Raw genomic sequence first — 13,167 nt, 5'->3', positions numbered from 1 at the left:
CTGGCTTTCTCTTAACTTGATCCTGTTACTCCATCTTCTGCACTCTGGGATGATCAAAAAGGAACCCTGTTTTTCCTCTTTGTGACAGCCTTTCAAGTATTTGTAGAGTGCTATCATATCTCCCCTCAGTCTTCTCCAGGCTAAACACACCCAGTTCTTCCAGTCTCTCCTCACAGGCTTTGTTTCCAGTCCCAGGATCATCCTTGTTGTCCTTCTCTGAACCCTTTCCAGTTTGCCTACCTCTTTCTTATACTGCGGTACCCAGAACTGGACACAGTACTCCAGATGAGGCCTAACCAGTGCTGAGTAAGGAGGAACTGGTACTTCTCACGATTCAGAAGTGATACTTCTATTAATGCAGCCTAAAATAGCATTTGCCATTTTTGCAGCCACATCACATTGTTGACTCATATTCAGCTTGTGATCTACAATTCCAAGATCCTTCTCACTTGCAGTATCATTGAGCCAAGCATTTCCCATCTTGTAATGATTCATTTGGTTTCTTTTTCCTAGGTGCAGAACTTCCCATTTCTCCCTACTGAATTCATTCTGTTGTTTTCATCCCAGTTCTCCAACCTATTAAGATCACCCTGAATCTTATTTCTGTCTTCAAGGGCATTAGCTATCCCACCCAGTTTTGTGCCATTTGCAGATTTAATAATTGTTTCCTGTACTTCCTCATCCAAATATTTAATAAAAATGTTGCCAAGCACTGGGACCAGGACTGAACCTTGTGGTACCCCACTGTTACCTCTCTCCAGTTTGAGAAGAACTCTTTGAGTCTCATTCTATAGCCAACTGTGGAGTCACCCGATCATTGTTCCATCTACCCCACTTTTGATTAGTTTCTTAATCAGGGTACCATGGGGCATTTTGTCAAATTATTGTACAGACATAGGGTTCATGTGCCATTCAGGAATATGCTAGAATTTGCTTCTTGGAAGGGAAATAATAAAGCTGTTGCAAAAGAATAGGAGAGGCTCTGGAGGAGGGACCCATTAACCACGAAAGAGAAATTATGAGCACATGATAAATGCCTCATGTAGAAATGCTGCTAGGGATGGATGAACTTTCCCTTGCTGACTTTGGATTGATTCATAAATGTTCTGACTGTGTTAGGGTTTTTGTAAATAAATAGGAAAAAAAACCACCTCAGCTCAGTTTCCAAGCTAATTCAATCTCAGAATGTGATCTCCCATCCCCAGAGCATGAACCTTGCCATTCTCTCTCTCACCCCAATGTGCCTCCCTCTTTCCTCTTAGTTGTTTGGCCAGTGGTGTGAACAACAGCAAGGAGAAGAAATGCTTCTGTTTCAGCATCAGTAGCAGTGCGGTGAATCTAGAGGTCTGTTCCTTCCACCCCATGACAGCCTTGCATGCAGCTGATCAGGAAGAAAGTGTGGCAGCTTTGGGGCTTGTAGTCTTTGAAGGACTACCAATCCATGGGCCACCAGATCTTTCCTATCAGTATGCCAGGACAATTTATAGGGTCAAAAGGATCCCCACTGGCAACTGTTTGCATCACCTCCATATAATTCTTCCACTGCTCAAATGTTAATTCAAAAGGACAAAGTCCTTCATGGCAGACTTGCTCCCTCAGCTTGTCTCTAAACCTTGTGCAGAAGAACATCACTGGTTTGGGTCCTGGGAATTATGTGAGCCTGCTGATCACACAGTCAAAGACTTGTAGTGTTCAGCTTCAAGTCTCATTCCAATTAATGAGTGAACATAGGATCAGGGTACATGTGACAGCCAGCATATGCTCAGGCACGGTGGCAGTTGGGTGCCCCCTGGGACTGGTACGTTAGCTGAATAGAAATCTTGAAGGTAAACTGGGATTCACATACAAGCATCCCTGCTGCAGCAGTAGTAATAATGCTTCACTTTATATAGCTTTCAGTACATACAGTTTCTAGGATTCAGTTTTTTGTTTGTCCACATTCTTTTCAGCAGCTGGCTATGATGGATTGATCCCATATTGTGGAATGGTGTGTGTGCGTCTGAAGCTGACAGCTACTGGTTTGCCTCCAGCCACTTGTTCAAGCAATATTTGAAATGGGAAATTTTGGCTGTGCAGGTCGTGGCTGCAACATGAGACCACATCTGCTTGTAAAAACAGAAGCAAGTTTCAGGCGTTCTTCTCACGATCAGAGCCGGCCTCAGACACTTTTCTGCCAGGTGCGTCCCATCCTGGCCTCACAGCATCCACGGACTGGAGCAGCTGCCCTGCTAATGTTAGGGCTGGCCCTAGGTGAGGCAGCAAGCCAGCACGCCTCACTGTTATAACATCTGCTGTTTACTGCATACATTGTTGTGCTTGTAAACGTATGTACATGCACTTCTTAGAAATGACACACAGTCACTGAACACATGGAATGAACTTGAGTAACCCCTCAAAATGCTGAGCAGCAACACTTTTTCTGTGAAGTCTGTGCTGAACTGCATGAACAACATGTTGTGGCACTGCCAGAAAGCAGAAGGCTTCACATCATTTACCTCTGAAGTGTTGTTACTTCCCTATGCTTTTCTAAAAAGGGAAGAAGTGCAAAACTGCAAGCAGCACAAATGAACTGTTTCGGATCTCTGTTCAAGCACTTTGCTATGTAGCAGTCACTGCATCTGAAGATCTGAGTTGCCTTCAAAGAGAAATAGCAGAAAGATAAGACGCTTTAGACTAATAGGAATGAGCATATGTGACATGATGCTGCCAAAACCCTCAGGGTCACAGCTTACAATCATTGTTAATATGACAGATATGAAATGTACTTCATAATACTGGAATTAACACATGGAGAATCCCTGTTTCTTACATTAAAGGACTGGTGGTAATTTCCAAAGGGAGAACTGTATTTCTCAGGCTGGAAACCAGGAAGCATTCAAGAAGATCTCTTTCAAGTGCTTAACAGTGAGAAAGGTGGGAATGACTGTTGCATTTCACATGCTTCACCACAAATTTGCATATAGCCATTTTCACTCCTTAGAGGATTGTTAAATCAAACATTGTTAAATCTTATCACTTTTCCTCTCAGAAGTGAGTAGCATAAGTAGCAGAATGACAGCATTGAATAAAAGCAGTGCTGTACATTTCAGTCGCAATAAGCCACAGCAAGTATGGTGCGCATCTCAAAGAATAATTAGGACAGTTCGGGTGAAGAAGTAGCTTCTAAGCTTTCCAAAGTTCGGTGGCAATGAAATTGGAAGTAGGCCTTCTTCAAGCTAACAAGCAGGCAAGCAACCAGGGACTTCAGACCACCATAGTAAGCTGGGCTAACTCACACATGTACCACAGGGGGTCCTCTCTAGCCATGTGGGCTGGTGGTGAGGGGCTGGAAGGATTGTTTATAACATGGGGGCTGGATAGAATTTGGGGAATTTTTCCCACTCAAAAGTGCTGCATTGGGATCTATAACATAAGTAAGCGGGGTGAGGAGTTACATGGGATGTGTTCCCAGTGCCCAGCACAGGCATCAAGTGTAGTCACAGATACTCAGCAGAAGGTCTGAGGTCACCACCTACAAGGAATTGTGAGTGCCTGACCTTATTCTTGAGATAACTTTGTTTACAAACCCTAAGGTTAATCTTCTTGCTAAAGTTAATTGGAAAATGTGGGCCTTCTCTCACCCTTCCTGCCTTGTCTCCCAAGAAGGGGGAAGACAGTGTGGTATAGTGGTTAGAGTGCTGGGACTGACAGTCAGGAGATCCAGGGTCCACTTGGCTTCATTCCTTCCTAAGTATCCTCAAATCTGCCCTGCTGTTAATACACCGCAAATCTAAGCATACTGCTTAGTTTCCATTTGATTTGTGTGCATGAGTGTTCATGCTCTCACACCATGTTGCTTAGAAAACCATGTCTGATTCATGGGCACGTGGCCCTTATGCAAAATCAGAACAAGCTTGGCATCACACTCAGCTCCTGCAGCAGTCACAAATCAGCAAAGGCGGTTAGACAAAGTAACGTGCAGAATTCTTTCTTCCAGCCCGGCCAGTTTGATGCTGCACGAAGCACAATGGAGAGAACTGGGACTTAAAATGGACACGGGGGAACCATCTGTGCTGCCCTGACTTATTTTGGAGGAGCAGCACAGTACAAATGTAATAAGTACACATTCCTGTAGACTATCCACTATACCTCAGTGAATAATTCTTAAAAAAAAGAAAGAAATCACATCAACATAGCCCGCGATAATTCTGATACAGAGTAGATTTTTGTTGCTTAGATATTTGCCTCTGTTCTCATGAACAGTGCAGACTTCTAAAATGGTGCAGGAATAAGAGGTGGGGAACCTGATGTCTTCCCGATGTTGTTGGACTACAGCTCCCATCAGCTCTGGGCAGTAGGGTCAATAGTCAGTGATGACAGCTGTAGTCCAGCAACATCCGGAGGGCCATAAGCTCCCCACTCCTGTTCTTGGAGCAGCGCGGATCACAGCACCCTTAAGCAGGCATCTGTGCAGAGGGATCTCCTGTGCAGGCAACAGGCTGTCAGCTTAGTCCTCGAGAGCTGGGGAACCCCCACTGGCACAGAAGGGAAATAACTGGGCATTTGATTCTTTGGAGGAAAGGGGAACTTCCAAAGCCACAGGGTTTCTTCCTGAGATCTGATTACTGCATGAGGATTATCTGCAATTAGATACCATCTTTATGCAGCCACTGAGCTCTGGCTATTTATTTGCTGAAATAGGAGTGTGTGTGGATATTAAACAAAAAAGTATATTAAAATTGCATTACCTACTCTTTGATAAGTGGTGACTTTTTCTTCTCTTGCCTGGAAAGGAATATTAAGAAGAAGCACAAGCAGATGTTGAGACAGTCTGGCCTAGAAGCAGGGCATCTTTCAATATTTGCATGTTTGCAGTGCCTCTGTCACCTTTCTGGGGAGGCAGACTTACCTGAACAAGTCAGTTTAAGCAAACTTCTTTTAAAAACACACGTTACAAATTTCATTGTACTGAATCAATATTAACTAACTTATGACACAGCTCCGTTGTTAATTGTACTCTCAGGGAGCAATCTGAAGTATGTTAGACAGAAAAAACCCTATAATTCCCAGCATGCTGGGAATTGTAGGACTTTTCTTTCTTTTTGCGCCTTTCATGATGCTTGTTTTCGGAATTCTCACCGACAAAGTGAATAAAGAAACAAAAGACCTTCCCAGTGTTCTGCATGTGACGCAGGACTACCACTAGCTCGAAACCAACACAACCATAGCACTGCATTCTTCTTGTTTCCCTACTGTTGCTAAAAGTCCTATAGCACTTCTTCTCCAGAGAAGCCACCCCAATACAGGGATTGCAATCAAATCACTTTTATTGCAAGTGCAAGCAATAAAATTTATATTAGCCAATACTAAGTTGTTGCATCGATTGCCCTGAGCAGAGTCTCTCTGGAGTAGAAGCTGATATAGGTACAGTTTCTAGCATTTAATAAAAATACAGCATAAAACAAATACCATTCTAGAGAATGGATGTTAGTTCTATCAGTGAAAATACAAATTAAACTTATCTTTCATGCACTATGTAAACTATTTTCCCCATAAAGATGTTAATATTAGACAGCTGCCACAAAACTTTGCAGCTACAAGCCTTTACATTTACCTCAAGGTAAACACAACAGAAATTAATGGGGCTTACTTCTGAAAAGATATGATTTTCCTGTAAATATCAAACAAAAATTGGATTGCAAAACAGCACCAGAAGTTAGAACCAAATGGATAATATTTACCTCTTGGGGTGCAATTTGTGAATGGTTTTCTTCTTAGAACTTTCCACATGAATGCTATGAGAGGAGTTAGTGCCAGCAGACAAACTGGTAGGACAAATGAGATGGGAGGTATTCTCCTCGTAATGGATGTACCTGGCGGACCAGTAAACAAAAGAAACAACAGTCTTGAATTTTGCAGACAACTCAGGTCACCAGAGCTGACGCTACCAAGAGCACAAGTTGTGATAGTGCAACCAAAATTAGCTGGACATAGCTATTTCTACATATCCAGAAATGTGCAGTTCCAGCAGACTGTGGGGACAAAGGTCAGTGTATGCAAAGTTCTAGGCAGCAATCTAGCACAATCACAACATTGTTATCACAGCAGAGGCATCTAAGGCAGCAGCCCTCCCAGTCCAAGTACTTCAGTGTCTTAGAAATGAACTGACAGTTATCAAAATTGATTTCCCAAGTGCAATAAAGCTCTGCATGATTCCAGCTGTCTCTGGAGAGGGCAAAGCCTTTGCATTCCATTCCAAGTTTCAGAGTATCTCCAGTAGTTCATTAAGATTTTTCATTTGCTATGACAATGAATAACAGCAGAGGAAGAAAAATGATGTATGGGTACAAACCTAAATACTAACAAAATCTTTGAGGGGACAAAACATCTCTAAACTTTTGGCTGATACAAAAATAGTGAGGGGGAATTACAATGTAATAAATTATGGCCTTTACAGTCCAGCCTTTCATTTTCAGTCCTCTAAGTAAGAAGTCAATGAAGAAGAAAGAAAATGGAAGAGAACTCTTTAAAAATGGAAGTACATTTTCATGGCCCAACTGCATAAGGAGTCAAAGTTCCCATTAACAGCAGTTGTCATGAGAGTTTACTGCTGTAAATGTAGAAAGGCATTCCATACCCTTTAAGGGAGCAATTCTATGCACCTTTAGGCAAAGGAAAAATTCTAGAACTGGTTGGGAGGCAAATGGGAGGAGCTGAAAGAATTTACAGGAGCAGGTTTCAAAGGAGAATTCAAAGGACCAATAGAAATTGACATATGACACCTTTTCAGTGATCCACCTGCATCAAACATTTATTAAGCATTGCCCTAGAACCCCAAGATCCACCAACCAGAGCCTGGTCGAAAGAGATGCACGCGCTGCAGTCCTATGCGTGTCTATCCAGGAGAAAGCCCCCCTGAATTCAGTGGAAATTATTCCCAGATAAGTGTGCACTGGGCTGCAGCCTTCAAGTTACAGAATTCTGAGCCCAGTCACTTGGTCTGAGTACCAGAATTGATAGCACTTACGGTCCCTCCACACAGAAGTCCACACCTGATTACCCCGGCCCCAGCCTTGCCACACACACACAAACATGGGCACACAGAGAAAGCTCTTTTTCCCTCAGAACTCTCATTTGGTGGTGATCAGCAAAGCGGGTTTTATTTTTCAGGGGGTGTTATTGTTCAATAATGGGGAGTAAACCCTTTGCCCCAGATCACCAGGAAATCTGCCAGCCATAGTTCAATCTACTGCCATCCCTCTTCTACTATAAATCAACTCTGGTTGATGCACCATGTCAGGGAAAGCAGATTCTGGGCTGACCAAGGCCAAGAACAGTTGCTAGCTTTGTCAGAGTCCTGAAAGTGGACTAGGCTCATATTTCCACTGGACATTGCCTCTAGCCCAGTAGGTTTGCCTTGATTTTGTAGCCCTTCAAAAACCTGGTGAACCTGTTTGATCAGAGATGGATAGGAGACATCCCTATTATAGTCATTTTTAGAACTGGTCATAAAAAAGAAACCATCACCCCGTATAACCCCGGAGGTTCTCAAAGCAACTTACATGCACACGACAGACCATGCCCCCGCCCCAGTGGAAACAACATGATTTCCACGTGGCACAGTATCACTCAAGCACAACTTCCTGCCTTAACCTCAATCTCTCCAGAACTGCTGCTGAGAACCCGAGAGAAAAATGAAGCTGAAGCTGAGCAACTAGGCAAGTCTCTCTGTGTTAGCAGCTTGCAGTGGCTAGCCACCAAGACCCACGTACAGGGCTGGCTATTTTAATTAATAGCTGTCATTCTTCCAGAATTCTGGATTCCAAATGACAAGCTGAGTTCACCCATAATGGTAACCCAGGGTATCAGTTGCATGGCTAATGAACTGAAGGAGAATAGAGTTTGTGGAATGTTGCAGCAGGGCCAGCATAAAAATCAGGAAATGTATTCTTATTTATTGCATTTCTATGTCACACCTAACCAAAGCTCCCTGATTTCCCCCCAAATTTAGCAAAGCTAGCTTACTGCATTTTCAAGAAAGTAGCAGATGTTGCCAAAGAGTTGAGGGAACTTGAAAATGAGTTCCTGATAATATCCGTATTTTCTGGTCGGGGAACTAAGATGAATCCCTGAAGCAGGGACCCTGAAAGACCATCACACCCAGAGACTAAAGGCCACTGCGGGGAATGGATCCGGGTTATGAGCAGCACCCCCAGCCTTGCCAACTACACAGTGGACTGCACTTTTGTCTCCATGTGGCCTAGTATCCTAAGAGAGAGAGGCAAGGAGAGCAGTGTCCACACCATGCCTGCCTCAGGCTGCAGAGTTGCCACCCCCTTCTCCATACATATTTTCCCCAGTTCTCTCCCTTGTCCAGTTTCTCTTCCATTGCCTTCATGTGTCATAATCTACTGCCAGTCGTGCCCCTTTCTTTCAGCTTCTCTGCATTTGAACTCCCCCAGCCCAAATGCAGAGTATTGTATATTTCCTACAACATCCTTCCATATGTCTCCTGCCTGCCCCTTAAGATCTGAGGCAGACACCCTTCTCCCGGTGCCCTCCCTGAAGGAGATTAGGAGGGTGACAACCCAGAGAAGATCCTTCTGTGCAGCAGCACCCTAATTGTGGACTTCGCCCCCCCCCCCCCGAGAGGTTCTCCTGGCACCGTCACTTTATTCTTTTTGGTGCCAAGCCAAAACCTTTTTATTTTCCCAATGTTTTAAGACCTGACTGTTTTAATTGGGGTTTTATTATTAGCTGAATTTTAGGACACTGTGTTTTAATTTTTAAAAAATATTTTGTATTGTTAAACTGTCCCGAGACGTGGAATGGTCTACAAACATTTTAAATAAATAAATCCTCTAGATTAGATTCTGCTCCTCCATTTCCTCAGCTGCCCAAGGCGCAATGCATTCAGGTCTTTTTGCCGCTTTAATCCCAACCCAATGGACCTTTCACTCTCCTCACAGGAGCCTCATTGTTTGATTACACCCTGTTGTTGATTTAGCCTTTGGAAGGTTTGTCCCATGATAGCAAACTAGTTTAGCAAATCCCTTCTAGAAGATTTACCTCTATTAGCCCTTCCTTTTAGTATATTACTATGGAGATTCCACATACAGCGGAAGAATGGAATTTGAATAGCCCCACATGTACAACTTCTGCAAAATCAAACCCGCAAAGATCAATGATAAGCTGCATACAAATTTTTACCTGGCAGAATCTTATAAACTGATGTTTCTTCATTCAGTTTCTTGTTCCAAAATACACAGCTGTAATTCCCATGAATGTTTCCTTTGAATCTCAAGAAACTGGTTACACTGAAAAGTCCATCATTTGTCATTGCAAATGTAGTGTTTGCAGATGTGCTGAAATTAGTATCCTCATTGTACCAAAACACTTCAGCCAGGGGATAGCCTTCTGCCTGACAAGTCAAGATCACGTCCCCTTCCTCTCTTCTTTCTTGAAACTGTATTCTTTTGTAGGGTGCTACGGAGAGAGAGTGGAGTACGTTAATTACACTAAGATTTTGGAACTATTCCATTTTCTTTTCCTTGGGGCTGGTTTACACAATCAGTCTGTTAAATGCATGGCAATGTAGTGGTTAGAGCGTTGGACTGGGACTCAGGAGACATGGGTTCAAATCTGTACCCTGCCATGAAACCCACTGGATGATTTTTGACCAGTCAGATTCTTAGCCTAACCTACCTTGCAAGGTTGCTGTAAGGATAAAACCAGGAGGAGGATTTAGGAACATATAAGTCATCTTGAGGTCATTGCAAGTTAGGATATCATGCAACCATATTTAGTAATAAGGAGACCATATGCTGGTATTGGGCCAAACTAAACAAAAAGGTATTAAATGTGCCTCTTTCTGGCTCTGGCCCTTTAAGATCTGAAAGAAGCTCCCCCCCCCCCCCACCCCCCCCCCCCAAGCTGCTTTTGCATTAGGTTGAAATTTTTTTTTTTTTTTTTAGGTTGAAATTTTTTATTTAAATAAAAACATAGGTGTAGGTAACCTCCTGCCCTCCAGATGTTTGAGACTACAGCTTCCATCAGCCCCAGCCAGCATAGCCCGTGGCCAGGGGGTCTGGGAGGTATATCTGGAGGGCACCCAATTAGACCTGAATTAGGGTCTTCCGGGGGAGCCGGATCCTGGGTCCTGCAAGGCCTCCTTTGCCACAGGCACACAGCATCCTCTGTGCCATGTGCTGAGACCGGGGGCAAAGCCAGGCAACGCGGACCCGGAGGCGCACACGGCATGAGGCTACACGGGCAGAATCGCGCACAGGCACGAGTCAGGACACGCAGGAGAGCTGCAGCCCGTGGGCGGCAAGCAGGCCTCGGCCCCTCTGCTGCAGCTTCAGGAGCTGGGGTGTCCCACCCATCTTCCCTGCTGCTCGAAAGACTGGGTCTTTTTCTGCTGCACAAAGCAGTGGGGAAAGGATGACCTGTGTTAGGGCTGTGGTTAAAGGCTGCCTTCCCTCCAAGCAATCTGCTTGCAGAGATCACTGTTTCACTGCTGCTATTAGCAGGATATAGCTCAGGTTTGTTGGAGAAGGGGGAACGGATCTAAGCCACCCCTCCGAGAGAACTCAGTGCAGCATTCTCTGGGAGCAAGGAGACGTTAAAACCTCTCTCCCCTCCCAGCAGTTTTGCTGGGGAGATTGCTGCTTTCTTTCTGTTAGTGAAATGGCAAGCAAGGTCACCGGATGGGAAGCATGAAGCCCCTCCCCGCCTGACCACATTCCCCAGTCTCAGCAGGCTGGAAGGGGATGCTTGAACCGCCGCATCGCTGGGCGCTGAGGAGTGGCTGAGAGTGGGTGTGGGGAGAGGGCAACCCATCACCTGGCTCTGTTGGGGCTCTCGGGGTCGCAAAGCTTGCCCGCTCCATCCTGGACAGCTGTGGGAAGTGCTCATCCATGCATTTTCCAGAAAGCAAGTTGTGGCAAAGACACAGGCCCTTCGTGGCCTCTTCCACTTGCCTTCATGCCCGGGCTCGTGTGAGGAGGGTGGGCTTGAACGCGGCCACCCTGCTCCCCCTGTTGCTTGCCCCTGTGCCCTGAGAGGCCCCACAGAGCCTTCTGGACCTGATCTGGCAGGACTGTCCCTGGTGAGGGCAGCAGCATAGGCAGAACAGGCTTCGTGCTACATACATTTGGCCTCAGCCTTCTGGAAGGCCAAGGGGACCACTAGGAAGAGCCGTGGAGAGGGGGGCTTGTGCACCAATCCCTGCTCCTTCTCATGCAACTCAAATCATATGGGGAGACTGGGATGGTTAGTTGGGGCCCAATCCCAAGCCACCCACCCCCTGGAGTAAATGGATGCTACCAAGTCTTCTCTGACATTTCCACCGGTCGGGGACTTGGGAGCATTATGACTACTAACCTTCAACTTCCAGAAGAACAAATTTGTAGTCTGCTCCTTCATACTCAACAAGACAAATGTAGGTTCCTGCATCTGTAAGCTTTACATTGTTGAGATGTAGCACGGAGCGTCCTATCCTTAATTCCTTCTGCTTGACTGTCGCCCTCCTGCGAAAATCACTGTGTTGTCGAGTGAGGTCTTCCTGACCCTTGGTGAACCTGTAAACTTCTCGGGATAGATCTCCTGGCAACTCTCTTGTTTGCCATAAGATGCTTAATCGTGTCAAATTTAAGGGCTCAGTTACCGGAAAGCGACATCCCATTATCGCTTCACTCCCAAACTCTGCACGGTAATGCGGCTGAAGAACTTCCACGGTGAATAAAGCTGAGGCACAAAAACAAAGCACAAGAATCCATCAAGCAAGTGCTTGGTGAGTTGCAGGAGGGCCACAAGTCAAAGGGTGCAGGTGGAGTGGGAATGGCACGTGAATGGCAGGCCTTGCCTTTGTTGTCTTCTTCCATGTACTAGCGTAAGCCATGGAATTTTTCCTGTTTCGTAAGTTCACTAGCAAGTATGAATGGATGCCAGTTGCAAATATAGTATTAGGCAAGCTTGAAAGTCTCCAAGCTGTAACTGATTTTCTGGTGAGTATCCCTAAGAAGTAGGTGAGGCAATACATATATAACCTTGAGAAAAGGCCCATGACTCCCAGCATAACCGAGCCAGCATGTAGGTCTTGTTTCTTTCCCTCAAAATTTGCATAGGATTGCATCCTTAGCTTTCAGTGCCTTTGTTGTTTTCCCCTAAAAATGTAAACCATATAAGGGAAGTACATGCTATTGTCTTTGAATTCTTACAAGTATGCCAAGCAAAATTCTACATAGCGTAACTTTTAAATCAGATTAAGTGTGCTTTCATTCCTTTCTTCTAATGTTTTAGGTATTGAGAGAAAAATAATATGGGATCTTCTGTTTTTTAGCTTTGTTTATGAAATATTACTAAAACAAGCAAGCTAAATTATATCACTGTAGGGCAAAGTGACACTGTCCCTATGCAGATTACTGGAATCTCTTTGGAATCCTTTTGGAAATGTTCTTACTTGCACTGAGACTTGCCCATGTGGGGAAGGGTGGCCACGGTCTCCAGCATGGCAGGCCCAGCATCCCCACTGTGCTCCCTCATCTGAGATCCGAGGTCCCAGCAGGGATGCCTTTCGAGGGAATTCCCTCAGGGGACAAGGCTTGGAAACTAAACCCTGCCTTTGGGTTTTCAAGAACTTCCAAGATTCCAAGAGCTGGATTGCATTCCACCAGCAGCTAGCTTGGGTTCCCCTGCACGCCAGATTAGGACTGGCCAATCCCAAGTGAAACATACAAGCCTGGATTTTACTGAAATATATCCAAGTAAAAGTACTCACCCGCTAACAAGTAAATCTGGCTTTCAAGTAGTAGAGCTGGAAAGAACCTGAACATTTTTCTAGATTTACCTAAAAGACAATGTTAATATCATAAATATTACCAAATAGTTCTGCAGGCTGATACATGACAAGATGATTTACAGTGTCATTGCCAATAAAAGCCAAGCAATTTAAGGCCCTGTTTCAATCATTATTATACCACCAAATAAATGTTTTTGGCCACTTAAGTTTATTCTTGGCCACTTAAGTTGATTCCATAATGTCATGCTTTTCAGTGGTAAAGTGTTCATTTCAGTTAAACTATAAGACTAAAAGCTTAAGTACTAGGGATGGACAAAGCAGTCTATATTTGGTTCAAGTATATATGTGCGTGTGTGTGCACACATGCAGGATGTGTGTGTATATAT

At 44.6% G+C, this 13,167-nt stretch overlaps 1 protein-coding gene across 3 annotated transcripts; it reads right to left on the bottom strand.

The window, feature by feature from the left end:
- Positions 1 to 1,866: 1,866 nt before the first annotated feature.
- LOC123031514 (programmed cell death 1 ligand 2-like) lies at positions 1,867 to 13,161 on the bottom strand. 3 transcript variants are annotated; one of them, XM_044446566.1, is made up of 6 exons: positions 12,761 to 13,161; positions 11,365 to 11,727; positions 9,190 to 9,465; positions 5,721 to 5,852; positions 4,728 to 4,764; positions 1,867 to 2,635 (listed from the first exon to the last, which is right to left on the bottom strand). In XM_044446566.1, exons 1-6 carry the CDS (start codon positions 12,813 to 12,815, stop codon positions 2,599 to 2,601), a joined length of 900 nt encoding a protein of 299 aa, XP_044302501.1. In that variant the 5' UTR covers positions 12,816 to 13,161; the 3' UTR covers positions 1,867 to 2,598. The 3 variants fall into 3 exon arrangements, with proteins under 3 accessions (XP_044302501.1, XP_044302502.1, XP_044302503.1); XM_044446567.1 differs by having other exon boundaries at positions 4,732 to 4,764; XM_044446568.1 differs by lacking the exon at positions 4,728 to 4,764.
- Positions 13,162 to 13,167: the final 6 nt, after the last annotated feature.

Source organism: Varanus komodoensis, unplaced genomic scaffold (assembly GCF_004798865.1).
Source record: "Varanus komodoensis strain SLA01 unplaced genomic scaffold, ASM479886v1 scaffold5, whole genome shotgun sequence".
Lineage (NCBI taxonomy): Eukaryota > Metazoa > Chordata > Lepidosauria > Squamata > Varanidae > Varanus > Varanus komodoensis.
The sequence above is the reverse complement of the archived record's forward strand: the minus strand, read 5'-3'. Positions and strand labels throughout refer to the sequence as shown.